At 45.7% G+C, this 20,429-nt stretch overlaps 1 protein-coding gene across 2 annotated transcripts in view; it reads right to left on the minus strand.

The window, feature by feature from the left end:
* Nucleotides 1-20,429, minus strand: part of CRHR2 (corticotropin releasing hormone receptor 2) — a 245,018-nt gene that overhangs the window by 102,527 nt on the left and 122,062 nt on the right. For both annotated transcript variants that reach the window (XM_090047826.1, XM_090047827.1), the window contains 2 exons: nucleotides 7,701-7,786; nucleotides 1,881-1,987 (listed from right to left, as the gene is read on the minus strand). In XM_090047826.1, the coding sequence (XP_089903952.1) occupies nucleotides 1,881-1,987; nucleotides 7,701-7,786 (193 nt within the window). The remainder of the gene's footprint in view (nucleotides 1-1,880; nucleotides 1,988-7,700; nucleotides 7,787-20,429) is intronic.

Below are 20,429 nucleotides of genomic sequence, written 5' to 3' on the forward strand. Positions count from 1 at the left end.
CTAGGTGCTACAATACAAATAACGATGCTAAAAATGCTATTAAAATGATTTACTAATGAACTTACAATTATAATTAAATTATGATTACATTTACTTATGCTAATAAAAATGCTATCACCGTGGAAATATCCTGAACACCCATCATGCCATGTCTACAAAACGTACCTAGCTGCAGCTAACAGTTGAAAGCATTTAGCAACGTAAAACTAGCCACCAACTCTCTTAGGTGAAGTATTCGTTTCCCTCCATGGTCTTCCAGCAGGCCCACCTCTTCCTTACAAGTATCACTGCTGCAGTGATATCCAGGCAGCCTGGGTCTCAACCTCCTTGTCCTCATCGGTGGCAGGGAACCAGGAAGGAGGGCCATCTGGAATCTGGCTGCTATGAGTCTCGTCCTCTGCGTTGACAGACCTGGCTGCCAAATCCTAAAGCTCTAGTTCAGTTTCTGCTCAATCCGTATTTAGGCAAACTCCTGAGATTTTCAGTGAGAGAAGGGTTAGGCTGCCTTATAAATGACTCTGAGCACAATCTTGGCAAAGGCAGAGGAAGGATGAAACCCACAGTTGCCCTGGCAGAAACAACAGGCCTGATCCAAAGCCCATGTCAGCCAGTGGAAAAACCCTGGTTGACTTCACTGGCTACTGGACCATGCGCAGTTCATGTCAGTCTTGCTCACATGCAGATGACTATGCCCATGTTCATTTAAAGAGCTGGCTGAGACTGGCTAAACTGGGAAACTGATTCAGTAGCAACTAAACCCAGATGCCGCTGATAAGAGATTTTTTCCAAAGCAACAAAGTCTGCAATCAGGAATCAAGGTAATTCCTTCTGGCAGGCTCCTGCAACTTTTCTCCAAGTTGCCAGTGTATGCCTAAGAAGGGCTCCCAGAGAAAGGACTTTTCTTCTGAGAACCAGTGCAAAAGCAGGGGAAAACTGTAGTTATCAAATGAGTCAAGTCACAAATATTTATATGAGATCTTGGCAATGCGGAGTATGTTCCACTGGCTGGTGATCCAAGGTCCATGGAAGTTGACAGGACTCTTTCAATTAACTTGATCTTGTGCCTGGTACTAGATACCTGGAGACCTAAATGGTTGGAATTCTGTCTTTTTGTTACAAAGCATAAGCCTTATGGTAACAGAGGTGTAGGTTGTAGCCGTGTTGGTCTAAGGCCATAGGCAGGCAAGGTTCTTTGGGTAAATCCGACATCTTTTATTAGACCAACTCAAACAGTTGGAAAAGTTCTTCTCAGCAAGCTTTTGGGCACAAACACCTTTTGTCAGGCTGAGGAAGCATCTGCAGACAGTCTAATAAAAGATGTCGGATTTACCCAAAGAACCTTGTCTGCCTACAGCCTTAGACCAACATGCTACAACCTACACCCCTGTTACCATAAAGGCTTATTCTTTGTAACAAAAGGACAGAATTCCAACCATTTAGGTCTCCAGGTATCTAGTACCGGGCACAAGGTCAAGTTAATGGAAAGCGTCCTGTCAACTTCCATGGACCTTGGATCACCAGCCAGTGGAACATACTCCACATTGCCAAGATCTCATATAAATATTTGTGACTTGACTCGCATCAAAGTCTCCTTCCTTTGATAGAGCACTTTGTACATTCACAGGCTATCTAAGATATCAATACCTCACCACTTCACTTAGGAATACAAATAAGGCTCTTTCTTCCCAAGTGCAGACACACATCATTAGTGTACATCAACTGTACGGATCAATGGATGCTGCACACGTGTCGTGAAGAATTTCACCCGTATTCATTTCCCAAGGGCATGCACAGCCTAGGCTGTTATTGGATAGAATGAGTTACCAAATCTAAAGCCACGTGTTCAAGAAAGCGAACAGAATTCAAATGAGACTACTCACCTCAAGCACAAGAAAAGCATGAAGGCAACAATAAGTGCTCCTACAGATATACAGTGTCCCAGGTAGTTTATGATGAGAGCAATCTTGTAATGGAGTGCATACTTCCTCTGGAGGTAAAAGATAACACGATTAAATCAGCATGACACTCTGATCGCAGACATTAAGGTACACTTAATCAGTTTAAGGAAACAGTAATTGCTTTTCTTGACTTTAAAAAGATATTATAGTAACCCTACTGCAGCTATTTATGTATTAATCAAGCATACTGTTCAGGGATAACAAGGCCGTTCTCCTAACAAAAGGCTTTGTTGCCATTTGGAACATTTCCATAATTTCTTAAAGATCTGACCGCATCAGTATTTTCCCATGGAATTTCAGTAGCAATGCATTTCTCTCCAGGCTGTATAGTTTAGGAGTTTATATCTTAAAGGTAATCAGAATAATGAAGACATGGGGCACTCAGGAAAGACAACGCCAACAGGAAATGAGACAGGAAAGCCGAGTGTTTTTGTAAAACGTCCATTTCTGGAGGAAGGGAAAGAGCAAGATAACGATTTCAAAAACATTCAAAAACATTTTTCTTCTCATACTGTGAACTGCCAGTTCTTTTTAAGTTTCCCTTTAAAAAAAAATCAAAGAAAAAAGAAAACTTGCACAAAAAAATCTGATTTAAGTTGAAAATATGTTTTCAATAAATCCATGCTCTTTTGCACTCCACTAGCTGAAGTTAAAACAGTCTCTCAGTTCTCTGAAGGTGATACCTTCTAGCTTTTCCTTAGAGAGGCCATTTTATTGACAACACTCCCATGATAAAGCATACTTAAGTCTTCGGTGCAAAGCGCGCTAGGCTGTCCTTGGAGAAAGCTACATTACATGAGGATTTAAAAGGGGGATTGGAATATCCTGTAGAATGAGTCTCACTTGCAGCTGCCCATTTCCAAATAGTCTTGAGGAAGCACAGAAATGTCAGACCGTTTCACCCTGAACCATGTTATACCGGATAACCAAAAGGAAACCCCACCCCCGCCAACAAAACACATACACCTTTTTATTTGAATGGTACCTGATTTCTTGAAACACAAGCTATTTCATTCACTCTACTGATAATTGCCACTAGGGTTCTAGGGATTTTTTAGAAATACAAGACTAAAAGATTGCTCCTCCACAAAAAAGTAGGATTGTAAATCAAGTATTTCATCTCCCTTGCTGCTACCATAACAGTTAGCTTAACTTTGCACAAATCATACAAGGTTACAGGTGCGAAGACAATAAAATCAAATGGAAAAAAGAAAATCAACTCCTATGTCACATGCTGGGGCCAAGGAAGGAACAGGCTCTGTTGCTTCTGCTACTCATAAGCCAAGTCAAGTCAGTCCCGAGGCTGCTGCAACCACTTTAGATGCTGTGCATCATTGGTGATTCTTCGGGCAAAATGACCTGGTAGCGCCCATCTCCTCTCCAGGTATGGCTGGCCATTGGCTCACAGGGAGCTCATTCATCCTTTGACAGGTCTTGATTTTAGTCCTGCTGGGTGTCCACACACCCACCTCACCCAGGCTAACCTAGGTGCGGGCGCTGGTTGAGTCACCGACAACCCAACCATGGAACAGGCTATATTGGTTTACATGATACCAAGAATGGCAGACCAAGAGAGGCCTGGCCTGACAGGCGGTACTTATAAGGCAAATCCAAATACCAGAAAGATAAGTTGGACCTAACTAAAGGTACAATGCTGTTCTAACCAGGGGTTTTAAACAACTCTACCCCCAGTATTTTTTTTCCAGTTTACCTTACTGGAATAACTGGTGCAGCTCCATTTGTGCTGGACGATATTTCCACATTTTATTACTGAAAAACTTATAATAATTTTTGCTGGGCAAAGCTCTGCTAATGTAGGACTCTTGCAATACTGTGTCATGAGCCCTGTCTAATGTCTGTTTGCTGCAGTGGATAACAACCCTGAAATTACTGGGCTGATTGCTCAGAAACAAGATCCTTGTGCAGAAATGGGGATAAAGAAATGAAGATGGAAACAGTGGACTGCGTACTGCCTCAGCTATTTCTTCCGCAGATGGGAATAGCTGAGTAGAGCAATAGCTGGATAGCATCTGATAATAGGATGATAACTGTAACCAAGAGCATAGCCACACTGTAAGGGCAACACCAGGGATTTGTATCAGGCTCCATCCTCCAAATGGGGCAGGTGCATGACCTCCAGGGCTGGTTCAAGCACACAGAGGCCAGGGTGCTCTTAGGGTTAGATTTCCAGGAGGTGAAGGAAGGCAAAGAGTTGTGAAAGTTTCTCCTTTTCCAAGCAAGTGGCTGATTCCCCAGTCCCTCCAAACCAAGGTGGCCAATAACTCAACACTGGTCTGTAACTGCAGCCCCTACTCGCAGGAGAGAGCTCCAAAAAAAGGGAGGATCCTACTTCCTATTGGCTGAGTATCCTGTCAGTTCCTGCAGAAAGTGGGGGTGCAGATAGCACACGCCCCACTGCCTCTTAACACAGGCTCTGCAGACACTTTCAAGGTATCAGATCAGTCTCGATTTCCATGAACACCGGACATGAAGCCAGCTGAGCCACAACTGGGTGGTCGTGTCGCCTAACTCGGCCTGTCCTGTATGTACTCCACCAATTGTCTAGAATTGAACTGATCTGCAATACAAACGACAACAATTGCTAGGACTACAGCTTCGTCCCAAGTTAAGGCTCCTGCATTTTCTCTCAAAATACTGTTTTCCATGGCTGGGAGTTTTGATGTTAGCTAGCCCCTTCTGATGAACAAATACATTCAGCGGTTCCTGCTACTTCTCCCACTCTCTCTACTTCACCTCTATCCGAGTGGTATCAAACATGAACAACAACCAGGCTGATGAAGACCAAACCCTGATTTTTGCTCGCTCTGCAGTGACATCTTAAAAGGTCCCTTTTTACAGAGCTTTACTTGTCCCCGAGTTAGACGTCTATTTGGCTGCCATTGAGAATGAGTAACAGGTATGTGAAGGTTTCCATGATATGGATATCCCTATATTGAGCTAAAACTATAAACACATTCTCCATTATTATGCCACCAAACAGCCATTAAATCGTGATGCACTAGATCATCATATTTGGTCCCCTGATTCAAGCTCGATAGGGAAGCTCGGTCAACCGCCTACTTTGAGACTCTAGAAGCAGAAATGCCGCAAAGCATAGATCTATCTGCAACTCCTCTTTACATCATGAGTTCAATGGGACAATTCACATGAGTCTGATGAGTGTGCACTGTAGGTCCCCCCTTTGTCACTGATCCATGGAGGAAATCAATCTATTATAGCCCCAGTTAAGGAAGACTGCATAACAGCCTGTGGTTTTAATTCCAGGATCCTTTAGCACACATCTCATTGGAAGGATCTGGGCTATAGCTGCATTTAACAAAGACTGCTAAATCCTTATTTACAGCCCCGAAGGTCAGCAGCTCCATCTGGAAAATTGCATCACATTGTACTGGAGAACGGATTGGTGGATGTGGTCACTGGGTGCCCGCCGGCCAATTGAGCTCAGTTGATAAGCATTGATGGAGCAAACAGGTGGATGCATCTCATGTGTAACCCAAAGGGGATTTCAAGGAATCAGTGGGGAACATTTTTGATCACTGGCCCACCCTAGGTTGGATCTTTAGTATCCCAGCACTGGGCAGATGTTTCATAAACACCCACAAAGTCGAAAACTTGTAAAGATTATCATAAATCTTTTAAGATCAATTTAATGAGTTTTTAAGCATTTGCAAATGCTGATGGTTCTGGAAAACTCTTGGCTTTCAGCTGGTTCAGTAATTTGTGATTTAAGACATTTGACAGTATCTCCAGGGCTTCCAAGGTTAAAATCAGCAGAGTACAGGAGAGAAAGCCTTAGGTGTAACACCTGTCCAACCGCTTTCAATGCAGCTCCTCTATATTTGTCTTTGGAGGGATGGTAACTATTCGAAGTCATGCAAGTAGAAAACTAGTAAAGCAATAGACTTTTTCTAGACAGGCAGAGAAGGCAATAATACTTTGGCTGCTGGACCTAACTCAAAGGATACCTATTGCTTGCAGTGACCACAGAAGGCTTTAGCTGATGCATTACTTCCACCTACCTCAGAATAGCTGTTACCACCTAATCTCTTCCCCTGTATATTAGGCTCTACTAATTCCTCCAGCCTTAATGACCCCCCTTGTCTCCTTTTCCCAGTTATGACTATGCATTTCCTTGTGCTGTCTCCTCTGCCTCACACAGTCTCCCTCAGCCACTGTGTCAAACAAGTTCATGCTCTGTCTCCAAAGTCTTACTGAAAATTCACAGCTTTGGGCTGCTTTCCATCACTGCATTGCGGTGTTACATACTAAATTGCCTGATATTTGATGCTTTGATTCAAGTCCCAGTTCCTGGAGTCAAGTGAGTACATGAGACATTCAGCTGTCATTTGGCAAAGAAAATCTAATTTTCTAGCCCTTGTGGTTGCAGAGAAAAGCTCAAAAAATAACCCCACATAGGTGCCAATTTTTGTTTGGTTGGGGGGGGCACCTAAGATAATGGACATATGGAAAGTTTTATGCATTTCAAGTAACAGCCCTCTTCCCGAGGGGGACCAGGGCCCTCGGGCCCCCATGTACTCGGCATCTCTGCCTCTGCACCTAAAAGGCACATAAACCAAAAGGCAAATGCAGAATGGACCCAATATTATTTCAATTTTCAAAAACTTATGGTGCTTAAGTCATCTTATGATTTGTTGGGTTTCCAAATGCTTGCTAAATACTCAGCAATATCATTTTCGTGGTGTGTATTTCTGCTCCCATATCTGCCCTAACTGCCTTCTAATATTATTTGCATCAAACTAAAAGCCAAAGTCTGAACAAACGGGGAACCCACAGCATAGCAATTTTTGTTGCCCTCCTTCCTTCTCTTTTCCCATGTTCATATAGTCTGATTTACACAGCAAACTCCTCAGAGCAAAGGGGACCTCACCTTCTGCTCTGTTTGCAAAGTGCCTAGCACATCTCTAGCAACAGGGAGGAAAAATAAATATTAGAAAGTAGTCGTAAATCCATTCATTTCTAGGGTGAAATTCTCATTGCCCCAGGCACAGAGACAGCACAAGACCTGGACATTACTTGAAACCTCAGAATAGCAGAATGATAAACATGGTGACTGTGGCATGCGGGCCTTGGGCCTACCATTAAGACATGGATGAACTGTCCTTAGATCTCAAGGCTCAACTGGATAATCTGAAAAGAGAGGATTTCACACAAAGCTTCCAGCCTTTCCAAAACAGTCTTATAACATTTAGCCCAGAACAAGACATTCGTGTGATACTGGACACATCCGTTCTTTTAGACAGCTGCAATTCAACCCTTGTTTTAATGCATTTCTTTGTCCCTGTCCATTCTCCTGTCAGAGGGGAAATGAGGTCAAGAGCTGGAAATGCTTGAGGCCGCTGGATACTACAGACGCTATGCACTTTGCAGGGGCGGGTGGTACAAGAGTATCTTGGACAGTATAAGTATGGTGACACTGCTCCATTCGTAGTAGAAGCACCATCAGAGCAACATCTATTGGGGTCCTCTTAAGTGAGAGTCTTACAAGCATACAGACGTACTCTTCCCAAGGACATACAATCTGAATAAACAGGACAGACAGTGACTGAAAGAAAGCTGGGAAGCTGAGGCTCAGAGGAGCAAAGGGCTTGCCTGTGGTTATGCCTGGAGTATGTGGCAGATACGGCAACCATCACCCTTCCTCACCGGTATGCTGAGATACAACATCTAGCAAAATGGTGAAAGACAAAGAGAGATACATACCTTGTCATCCAGAATAGGCTCACATTGAGAGTAGTTTATCTTGGAAGCCCATGTCCCATTTCCCATACACTCTCTGTAGGCGTTTCCTAGGAGGGACCAAAACAAGAGAAAGAAATGAGCATCTGTGTTCGGTGAAAGCAAGACGGCAACTTTGCCGACCCACAGGTTAAACAAGAACTTCTTTGCTGCACAAATAATGCACCTGGCCTCCGAGCCCAGCAAAATACACAATGTGCCGGGAAAGGAAGGGCAGGAGAAATAAAAGGCATAAATAAATACTAAGGTGTCTCCGGGCAACGGTTATGGTACAACATAGATGGAGACACATTCAATAAGACCGGAAAGGGTTGCAAAGAGCATAAGAAAATTACTTTTAATAATAAGTCTGGGCTTAGGTAAAACTTGTTAAATAGGTAAGATGAAAGGGCAAGTAAAAGTACAGCTGTACACAGCTGCATCTAGGTGTATTCAGAGAGTGGCGTGTAACATACATTGCTGCTTTTATGGGCGGGGGCAGCTGCTCTCCTATTCACCTCATTCTTCTTTTCATGCATTTCCTTCCCAGAAAGTAGCCCGAATGGTAAACTGCTTAATTACTGGGGATCTATACCATAAGGCAACCTTTGTAGCCAGCCTACTGACCTAACAAAACCAGCCATGGCATCTGGATTGAGGCCAACTGGCTTTTTCCATGACTGTTAAGATTCTCGTGAACAATAACCCGCGTGAGATGACCGATGTGGGGACAAGAAATTATTTCCTTGCTTAGAGGGGCTAGAGGCTGGGAAAGCCTCACAAGAATGTTACCCTTGAATTGACTGCAAATGTAGCTGCGAGTTGTTCAGGCTCATTCAGCCGTCCCTTTAAAATATACACACACCACACACAAAGGGGCTTATTCTTCTCTTGGAAACAGCGGTGCAAGTCAGAAGCATCTGCACTGCTGTGGAATTACACCAGAGAAAAACTGGCCTCCCAAAATCAGACCCCAAAGCTCTTTGCTGCCTTTTTCTCTGAACACGCCATATAGCTCATGATGGCCTAATGCAATAGAGACTCTAGGCACTTTCCCCCCTGCTCTGATATGATGGTTTTCCTCCTGACTGATTTCTCTGAAAGCAGGTGAAAGGTAGCATTGAGTCCCTTTCAAGAGCTCACTGAATAACTTGTAAATTCTTCATGCATCCCTTATTTTAGAGCTTTCCTATCACCACAGAAAACTACAGGTCCCAGCATAGGTCCATGGGGACTGTTGTCTTGTGAGGGTTAACTCTGTCTCTCACACACACACATACACACACACACACGCGTGCGCGCGCACACACACGAAGTGCTGGCAAAGGAATAAAGTAGCAAAATTCAATGCAGCTTTAAGCAATGCCTGGGCTGTGCAAGGCAACAGGTACCAGCGTGTCTAGTTTTGGAAAATATGTCAGGGGTGTTCAACCCCCAGCCCATACCGCCATGTCATCTGGCCTGTGGGGCTCCCCAGCAGGTATGAAAATTTGGTGGTGGGGGAAAAGGTGGCAGCGTTAATCAGTGCTAATCAGCATTCCCCTGCTGCCAAAATTCAGGACCCATGGGGACGTGGGCTGAATAATATGGCCCTGCTTGGTAAACTGCATGGCTGGGCCAATGCGGGGGCTGGATCTAGGCAGCATAGGGCCTGATCTGGCCCACGGACCAGCCATACACCATTCATCTGGCCCAACGGGCCAAGACATGGGGCACCACTGCTCTACCTTGCTCTGTGGTACCATGAGGATAAAGGACATAGCATTGAAATCCATGCTAGCAACACCCCCATGGCCTCCTCCCCCTAACCTCACTGCCACTAACAAAACAAAGTTTTTTCCCTTGTCTAATTCAGTCTATGACTGATTAGAGAGACGCTGGCAATGGAATGCAAGCTACCAGTAAATAAGTCATAACAAATTCACTGATAAACCAATGCAACTATGCCATCTTCTTTTCACGTTACTTCCTGCCCTCGTCTACCCTGCTTTTTTCCATTGGTCATTTCCCGGGGTTACACAATGCCAGCTCTGCCCGGCTGTTCCAGAGCATTGTAGTGTGGTGGGTAGAGGAGAACAAGGATGGACAAACAATAGCAGTTCCCAGTGGGTAGGGAGCTGCTGATGCCTGGGAACCTTCAGCAGCTCTTTCACTGAAACCGTTAGATATATAGGAGCTAACCTATTTAACGACTTCTTTGCCTCCATTTTCCTGAGCAGGGACCAGATCAGTCCCCCACCGGGACCTCCTCAGGCCCCAGGGGAGGCGCACCTAGACCAAGGGTCAGTGAGGATCTAGTCAGGGAACATCTGGAAGGACTGGACATATTCAAATCAGCGGGTCCGGATGATCTCCACTCCCGAGTGCTGAGGGAATTGGCTGAGGTCACTGTGAGACCCCTGGCATGGCTGTACAGGCACTTGTGGTGCTCTGGTGTGGTGCCAGAGGACTGGCAGAGGGCCAATGTGGTTCCCATCTTCAAAAAGGGGAGGAAGGAGGACCCGGGAAACTATAGGCCAGTTAGTCTTACCTCGGTCCTGGGCAAGCTTTTTGAGAGAATTATCCTGGCGCATGTCCACGAGGGGCCAGCAGGGGAGATTATGCTTAGGAGCAACCAACACAGGTTCATTAGAGGCAGGTCCTGTCAGACCAACCTGGTGGCCTTCTATGACCAGGTCACCAAATCCTTAGACGCAGGGGCAGCAGTGGACATTGTCTTCCTGGACTTTCGGAAGGCCTCCGACACTGTCTCTCACCCCGGTCTCATTAAGAAACTGGGGGACTGTGGTGTCGACACTCACACAGTCAAATGTGTCGCCAACTAGCTGGAGGGCTGCACCCAGAGAGTGGTGGTGGACAGGTCATTTTTGACTTGGAGGGATGTGGGCAGTGGGGTCCCCCAGGGCTCGGTCCTCGGGCCTGCACTGTTCAACATCTTCATCAGCGACTTGGACGAGGGGGTAAAAAGCACCCTGTTCAAATTTGCTGACAACACTAAAATGTGGGGGGATGTGGGCATGCTAGAAGGGAGGAATCAGCTGCAACTGGACCTAGACAGGTTACAGGGGTGGGCGGATGAAAACAGGATGGGATTCAGCACTGACAAGTGCAAGGTGATGCACCTGGGGAGGAAGAACCAGCACCATACCTACAGGCTGGGGAATTCCCTTCTCAGCAGTGCAGAGGCAGAAAAGGATCTTGGACTCATCATTGATGCCAAGATGAACATGGGCCGGCAGTGTGGGGATGCAGTCAGGAAGGCCAACCAAACCTTGTCATGCGTCCACAGATGCATCTCGAGCAGGTCCAAGGAGGTGATCCTCCCCCTTGATGCAGCACTGGTCAGGCCACAACTGGAGTACTGCGTCCATTTCTGGGCGCTGCACTTCAGGAGGGATGTGGACAGCATGGAGACGGTCCAGAGGAGGCCACTCGCATGATCGGGGGCAGCAGGGCAGGCCCTACGAGGAGAGGCAACAGGATCTGAACCTGTTCAGCTTCCACAAGAGAAGGCTGAGGGGGGATCTAGTGGCCTGTTACAAACTAGTCAGAGGGGACCAGCAGGAACTGGGGGGGTCCCTGTTCCCTCCAGCACTGCCAGGAGTGACCAGGAATAATGGTCACAAGCTGGCAGAGGGTAGATTTAGGCTAGATATCAGGAGGCGCGACTTCACGTTCAGGGCGGCTAGGATCTGGTACCAACTTCCAAGAGAAGTGGTGCTGGCTCCTACCCTGGGGATCTTTAAGAGGAGGCTGGACAAACACCTTGCTGGGGTTGTTTGACCCCAATACTTTTTCCTGCCATGGCAGGGGGTCGGACTGGATGATCTGCTCAGGTCCCTTCCGACCCTACAAATTATGAAACTATGGTCATAGAAGTGGAGCAGAACTGCTCCAATTTTAACACTGCTTCATCCAGGGCCAGAGCTGGTTGATTTAGTTTGTTACCAACTCATACACGAAAACAGTTACAGCAAAGCACTCAACCCTGAGAAACAGCTCCCCTTCCCTTTTGAAACCATTATTCATACGGATTGGTCCACATGCTGTTGAGTGAGCTCTGAGCACACATGCTCCCAAGATTCAAAAAATGGTTTTAGCTTTGATTCCCAATGTTATCGAGGTCATAGGTTAAGACTGAGTTTTCTTAAAAAGTAGAAGCTAATGTTGAGAGAGTAGCTTCAAAGTCAGTTTGGCCAGCATTAGCAAGAGAATCATTAAAAACAAATGTGGATCTTGAGGAAGGTGTAGTTGTTAGAAGTGAGACATAACACAGTGTAGACGTTCATCTGAGACATAACACAATATTAGTCATGTCACATGAAACACTGAAGCAGGCAGCCATTTACATCACGCAAATAGCACATTTGCCAAATCCCACCATTTTCAATATTAAAAGTTCAGCTTAAGTGGAATTTAGCAGGCCTGCCATGTACAGTGGGAACAGCCTAATTATAGCTGCTCACACCTCATTAATACTGGTTACATTGTTTTATACAGCCTGTCCTCAACCTCTGTTCAAGTGTTCCCACCTTACTACAGTTAGCTACAGCTTATGAAGAGGATCTTGCCTCTAAGTGGGTCATCTATACAAGATGCTTACTGTGCAGTAGCATGCTGGGCACTAATTAGGATGTAAGAGTCACTAGGCAACCATGCCAGGACACCACTGGTTACTGTGCAGTCACTTAGCACTTGGTTATGGAAATACTAAATGACTGCACAGTAACAACTCACGTAGTCAGTCAGCAGTCAGCATCTTATGTAGACACACCCACTGAGTACATCTACATGTGACGCTACATTGCCATAGCAACACACTACAGCGATGTAGCATCAGTTGGCACAAACCATGATGCTGCAGCTACATCACCATAGCAACTCACTCCCTCATTATAGTGCATCACTATTGCAAGGTAAGGACTAAAAATAACCATGTGCCACCAGCATGGTGCAGTAATGACTGTTACTGCACTGTCATTTAGTATTTCCACGAGGAAGTACTAAATGATGGGACAGCAACAACAGCACATGGGGCACATGTAGACGTGCCGTGTCCTTGAAATGGACGGGACCCGGTCAGTTTCAGGGCTGGGAATAGTCCAGCTGTCTGCAGTTGAAATGAAATAAAAGGATTAACTACCAACCCCACACAAGCAATTTTCTGATTGCCAAATTGTCTGGTATCTGCATCCTGGATTCTGCAAGGGAAAAAGAATGCACACACCAATGGCTACTTACATCTACTGTCCATTTGAAATTCCTGAAAACTTTCAAGGTGTTCTGAGCTGGAAGAAAACAGGTCTTTGTTGTGTCAGTCCATTGTAGAGTTTAAATTATGAATTGCATAGGATGGTTAGCTAGAGGATTCTCATATATGTGTTAAGTGCTCCTTTACCCTATGAGTAGTCCAAAATCTGGTTCATACCAAAGAGTAAATTGTATTTAGTAATATAATTACATAATCCAAAGTTCTGGTTTAGACCTGTAAGGTCCTAAATGGTCTTGGCTTTACATACCTAAGGGACTGCCTTCTCCATTACACACCATCATGAGTCCTAAGGTCAGGCAAGAGCAACTTTTTATGAAATACCATCAGTGTGCCAGGTCCAGCTGGAGAAAACACGTGAGAGGTCATTTCCGACAGCTGCTCCTCAGCTCTGGAATTCCCTCCCTCTTAAGGCTATCCAGAGCCTGAGCCTGGACATCTTTCAGGAGTGCTGAAAGACCCTTCTATTTGGGCAGCCATTTAGCAAACAAAGCTAGGCCGAGATACTGTTTAGGTGGTCTCTGTTTTATGTTGCTATCCTAGTTCAATTTAAATTGTTTTACTCTCTTGTCACTCTCCTGATAAACTATTGTGTTCTATTATTGTAAGCCACCCTCAGCATTTATTGGGAAGCACAGTGTATAAATCAAATAAATTAAATTGTTTTCTCTCCCTGAATCTTGTTTCTGTAAGTTAAAAAGGGGAGCAATCAGATCAACTTGGCAAATCTTTAGTCACCTCTGTCTGTAATTTTGAACTGATGATACAATTAAATCCAACTAATTGAATGGGAATCCATATAAATCTATTTGAAAATGTGACAAACAGTGTTCAAATAGAAGTCACTCAGGTGCCTGGGTGGGAAAATATGAGACAAAAATGTTCTTGTGACAGGGGACAAACTCCCAAGCCCAGTCATAGTGCCAGCCCGCCCACCTGTCTTTGGGCACACTGCCCACCTTATTCTTCTGCCACACCTTTTTGTAAAATAATTAGGATGCTAACTAGGTGGGAAGCTGCTCTTTGCGCACCCTGCTATTCACAGGTGGTAAACACATGACTCTGACCTCCCCTTATTGTGTCCCACGCCTTGCAGATGATTTCTGTGAGTTGTACTATACTTTAGGCCGGGTCCAACTCAACACATTGTTAGGCCTCTGTTATACTGCCCTGTTCTGGGCCTCACACATACCACCCTCCTCTCACAGAGGTCTCTATCACTCTGCTTGCTCTCACCAGGCATCTCACACTCATGCCCCTTTATCAGGCCTCATTCACCCCGCCCTGTTCCCTTGACCAACCACGTGGGCCATCAGGCTTGTCTCAGCACTCCTTGGCCCACCCCGGTGCAGCCTTTTGGGTCTCTCCCATGACCTTCATCTCTGCGGTGGCGGGGCAATTAACCAAATGCTGAGCTAACTCCACCCTGGCCCCTTATCGGGTAACACAGCCCACTTGTTCTCAGTTTGGGGTTAGTGACTCACACCTTTCCCTCGCAGTTCCCCTCTGTCTCCTCACTCAGCCTCAGAATCACTTGCGACCTCAAGCACCCAAAGGCTTACCTGGGCCTTAACCCACTCACCCCCTCCCTAATTTACATGCACTTGCCCCTTCCCTGGGCCTCAACATGCTTGCCCCCTCTGCTGGGTGGGGCTCCAGGGTCTTACACCCCCACGGGCTCAGTTGCCTCCCGTGGGCATGCCTGCCCCCCCTACTCTCTGGGAACTTAAACCCCTACAGGCTTCAGTGCCACTTTCATGGGCATGCCTGGCCCCACTACTCCCTGGGGTCTTGCATCCTATGGGCTCAAGTGCCACCCATGGGCATACCTGGCCCTACTACCTACTCTGGGTTCAGGTGTCCTTCCCTGGGAGTGCCTGGCCCTATTCCCCTCTGATGTTATAGCCCACCAAACTGGTAGGGGATGGGGTTAAAGTGCCCTTACCCACCTTCCACCAGGGAAGTAATTGGCCTGGCATTTCTCGAGGACTCCCTCATCACAGGGAGTCCCACCAGGCCACCCTTCCCTAGTAGGGTGCAGTTTCAAGTCATACTAAAGACCAGGAACCTCCTGACATCCCCAGTAACTCCTACCCTTACCTTCAAGATGTCCCTTGAGTAGCAGGGCAGCTGGGTGTTGTTGCTCCCTCAGCTGCTGGCAGCAAACTGCTGCCCCATTCCTGAACGCCAGGATCTTAAAATGGTCACCTCATCAGGGCTGGCCTGCATCTGTCGGCTGCCTGCTCTCCTCCTTAAAGTGGCAGACACCAAAGGTGCTTTGCCACCCACCTTCCCCATTAAAAAAGGTTTCTGGGGCAGGCTTTTTCTGTTGCTCACAAAACAGCCTCCTTCACAGCCTGCAACAGCCCTTAAGTGGAGAGCACCCTGCTGGTGCTCCACCACAGTTCTCAATCAGGTTGGGACTTTTAGACTGAAGGATTGAAGGCACTCAAATAAACCACAGTTTAAGAGTTAAGCCCAAGGCAGAGGTCAAGAGACCTGGGTTCTGGTCACAGTTTTGCAACCAGTTATACCCACTCGAATAGTCAGATGGAATCCTGCTCGGCTGCTGCCTGGTGGTGGTGGGCAAAGGCTCTCCAAATTCACCTCCCCTTCTCACCAAGAGTATGTTTGGCCCTTTGTGCCACAGTCATGTACTACAAAGAAATGGAATCAATCTTCCATTTACTTAAATAAGTCTTCTGTGAAAAACTGGCAAAGAGAGTCGCCTGGGAGAACTCCACTCTGAAAATACACAGTGTGTGTCTGGGAGGAAAAAAGTAGATATCTGAATTCTCAAGGGGAACAAGAGCTAATGGTAGCTATTAATGAAGCTTTCTTTCTTTCCAATGAAGCTAAAATTTCTATTTGCTTAGACAAGTAATGTGTCTTGTAGTTTGACATTTAATACATTTTCCTTTCTGTGTGCTTCTCCTTGGGTAATTTCTTTACACTGCCAGATACAGATGTTTATTTTAAAAGAGATACAGGGCATGCAGTAAAAAATGCACACCAATTTGTACATCTATAAAATGCATGTTCATTTGTACTCCTATATTTGTACACACAAACACACCCTGATATTGCAACTATACATGCAGATCTGGTCTTTGGGCAAACAGTTGGATATTTGGCTAACTAATCAACTGCACAATCAATTGACCAATTGGGCATGCAACTACAACATTGTAGACATGTAAATTCATATACTTGGGCATTCATGGGTCTTTGGCTTCTTTATTTGCTTATAGATATAATTGCCAAGATTTGTTGCATCTCATGACTTCTGCCTCACCATCACTCAGGAAGCTGGTAGTAAAATGTGGCTGACCAATGGACAACTACATATTTATTAAGAAACTAGGAAGGCTAGGCCATTTTTAGTGGTATCCAAACTGAAATTCATGTAGTTCTGCCAGAAGAAAACACGATTTATGCCCTCCAGGCCAGTCTCTATAGCATATGAACTCATCATATTCAGTCTGAGAGTCTGATCACCTGTGCTGAACAGTTCCTATTTCCATAAGTACTTCCACCGACTATTCCCCAAGTAAGTATTCACTGTGGGTAAGTCAACAGCACATCCTCAGTTATATGAAATCTTCCAGAGCTTCCATATTAATTCAGTACTGCCCATGGATACTGAACTGTGGGGTTATATATATACATACTGTCCAAAACATCAAACTCAAGTATTTAAAGCAAAGTTTCTACTCCAAAATTACAGTTCGATATAAAGACAACAAAAGCGCTGACCATTTGGAGTTCCTACTAGCAATAATGAGATAGCACTTTTGAGGCCAAAATAGATTCAAACTTGCTTATGATGCATCTTTACCAGGGACAAAACCCAAGACCTTGTCCTCCTGTTCACCTACACTTCAACCAAGGGGGAGTCCCAATAGATGCAGTGATCCTTGTCAAGGCAGTGTCTAGAGGACAACAGAATCCCATAAACTAAACCAGACCTTAGTACTGCATAGTTAGGGAGGTGACACACAAAAGCCCATTACTTAATTCAGGGATCAATGTTTTCTGGGTGTGGGCCAGAACGGTCTAGCTCAGGTTCAAGTTGGGCGGAAGCTAGCATCTGGCTGCCATTGCTGCATCTCTCTGCTTCCCAATCATGGCAAGCATGGGAAAAGCCCGCTCTCTGTGGGTAGTAGGTTATCAACCCTTGACTCAATTACCATATTTTCTCACATACCAAATGCACGTTTTCCCCAGAAAGCAGTTTGTAGAAATTTGGAGTACACATTATATGCAAGAAATATGGGAAGTGCAGTGCTCCACAGGGAGCAAAACAATGAGTAGGCTGGGCTCCCTAGGTGCTGCTATGCAGTTGCTTGCTACAAGAAGAGTGCATCTACATGTTAAACTCATTTGATGCAATAAACTCTGGAACAACTCACAGCAGAGTTTATTGCTACCAGATGCGGCGTTTGCATGGGACTGCAGCATGTTGAGCTGGGGCGGCTCAGCCCCAGCTGGCAGGGAGCCCAGGGGGTCAGCCTACCAGTCCAGGGCTGCTCCTGCCCAGCTCAAAGCGCTGCAGAGGGGCTGGCTGGGGTGCTACAGTGTGGGGCTAGTCAGCAGGCAACCCTGCACTGTAGCACCCTTGTGCCCCAGCCAGCCCCAGTCACCACCTACACGTGCGTTGTGGCAGAAGAAATAACTCCATCACATAATAGTGCTTGTGTTGGCAGTACTATCCTACAGTGCAGTTAAAGTGTTTCTCATTGCAGGGGCCCTTCAGGAGGTAAGGAGGAACAAGCTTTGATCTTCTCAGACATGACAGAATGGTGGTATGAAAACTGCTGCCATTATATTCCAGAGATGAGCAAGGACATAAGAGTAATGCAGGACCTAATACAGCTTCAAAACATCTGTACGTTTTGGTCTTTAAGAGGATGTTTTGTCTTTATGAGGATGTAACCAGCACAGGGCAGCGTTTTATGATTCTTCTATGGATTAAGTCAGGGAAAAAATTAGGTAATGACAGATATTGCTTCAGGAAAAAAAACCCAACTCTATAAAAAAAACAACCTCTAGTTTGCTCAGTGGAAGATAATCACTTATGGAGCTGCAATACACACACACACATCTATCTATCTATCTATCTATCTATCTATCTATCTATCTAACAATATTTTACTGGCTTAGTGATGCTATTTTGCAAAATATTGTTTCACAGTGGGATCAAACTGCCCTCAATTATTTTCAGTGCAAGAAAAAAACTTATGACTCTTTAATCAAGATATGTAGGGAAGCCCAGACAACTATTTGTTACAATGCAGTGAAGCAAACCAATGAAAACGTAACCCAGAAAATGCCCCTTGTCCAATGCCAATGTTTCGCTTGGATGTACAGCAATAACAAAGAAGTAATGTAGGTATGAAGTCATTAATTCTTGTCCTTTCTAGAAAGCAACACACCATACCTAATACACAGTAGTGAAAATCAGGGGGACTTTGAAGTTCAGTGTTAGCATAGTGAGAGGTTGCTAATATGACATAAGCCAGTGGGTCTCAATCTTTTGGGGACAGAAGCTGAATGAGTGGCCAAGGCCCGTCCTCAGGCTGGGTTAGACTGTGTGCACCAGGATCGGGCCCCACACTGACTCTCTGAAGCCTACCTTAGGGTCTGTGCCACCAGACTGGGGCCTCACATCACTTCCCTGGGCCCAATGCTAGTAGATTGGGCCCTACTGAGCCCTGTGCCACAAGACTGGGCCTTGCACCATCTCCAGACAGCCCCTGTGTGCCTGGATTAGATGCTGGGCCACCTCTACACGACAATCCAGTGTACACTTCAGCACACAGGGCGCCCACCAGGCTGGAAATGTGGCAGTAGGTGAGCAGCAATTAGTGTCACCGTTCCTGCACTGCTGCCACCACCACCACTGCTTCTGGGCCCTGGCTTCTGCCAGACTGCAGCCCCATGGCCTGCACCCCGCCATCAGCACAGAAACCTGAGGGGGCACATGCCCCTCATACCCCCCTGACACATTGGCAATCACCAGATGGCATGGCTTTGTGGCCACATCTGGCCCATGGGCTGGTGGTTGAGCACCCCTGACATAAGCTATATAAAACAGAATAGCTTGGCAGGGAGACAACCAGGTCATCAGCCCCAGTTGCTGACCTAGAAGGGACTCTCCCAGCCACTGCACTACTGCTAGGAGCCTGGCTATGGCCATTGCCCCATGCACATCACAGCCCAGGGCACAGAACAGCCCAATTCCACCTCTGCCAGCATGTGCTTGCTTTGATACGGAAAATCCCCTGCCTATGAGATCTCTATGGCAGCTACCAACTATCCATGCATGGAGACTAATGCCCATCTCACTGCCTGCCAACACTGTTCAAGACTGCTGTGCAAGGACCCTGACGCTTCCTCCTGCCAGCAAATGGGGAAGAAAACACTCATGGCGCTTTCAGGCCTGTTGATCAATAGAGGTCTAAGTCATCCATCCATGTCAGCATCTCCGAGTGATCCTTCCTACACCCGGTGATCGGTTTATAGAAAGGCTGGGATATTGTGTATAGGAGCACAAGGAGGAAGTGGTTCCAGCTGATACCACTGTATCTGGAGCCACTGGCTCAACAGCCGCTGGAAACACTCTTTAGGTTTGGCAAACTTATGTTTAGAAACGTAGACCTCAATAATAGTGGTCTGAACTGGAATATATCAGGTAGGGTATTTGATGTATGTATTTCTATTTATTTGGCTACCCCTTAAAAGACCATTAAACTTTCAGTTATGAATAAACCAATAAGTAAATTTCAGGATTTTTTTTTCGTTTTTGCTTATAACTTATTCAGTGAAACCCTGTTGAAAACATGAAAAAAAACAAAAGCTTTGTTCACAGGGGAGACCTGTAAGTATGCAGTTCTCAGCAGGCGGTTAACCACGTCCTCCTGATCATTACTGAGAGAGAGACAAGCCCAGACAAGATACACTAGTGCTACTGCCTAAAGCTTTGACAACTGGGATTCAGCTGATTTTGAAAGAGGTTTAGTTACTTTGCTGCGTTTCACATAGATGATTTCCTGACAAGGTTTATATTTCAGGTCATAATTAAAATGAAGTGTTTTTCCCCAGCTACTTACCTCCTTTGTCATGGATTATCTGCGTACAGAACACAGCGCCCTGCAAATACTGGGAAAGACTGATCCCCGATGTAGTTAGGGAGAAAATGTAGCCCATTAACTCCAAGCTTTTGCACTTAGGAGAAATACCCGGCTGTTTTGACAGCTGTCTCACAACTAATATGGATCAAAAGAACTGAAATTAAAGGCTCATAAGCACACACATTACAAAACCATGGCAGCCAGATATTTGTCTTAAGTATGCAAAGCTTGGATTTAATGGGTAGATACATAACTGCCACGACATTTAATGAGCAGCCATCAATGGTTCAATGTCTAGCTGGGAGGAGGTGA

Source organism: Crocodylus siamensis, chromosome 5, assembly GCF_052110815.1.
Source record: "Crocodylus siamensis isolate JL-2025a chromosome 5, ASM5211081v1, whole genome shotgun sequence".
Taxonomy (NCBI): domain Eukaryota; kingdom Metazoa; phylum Chordata; order Crocodylia; family Crocodylidae; genus Crocodylus; species Crocodylus siamensis.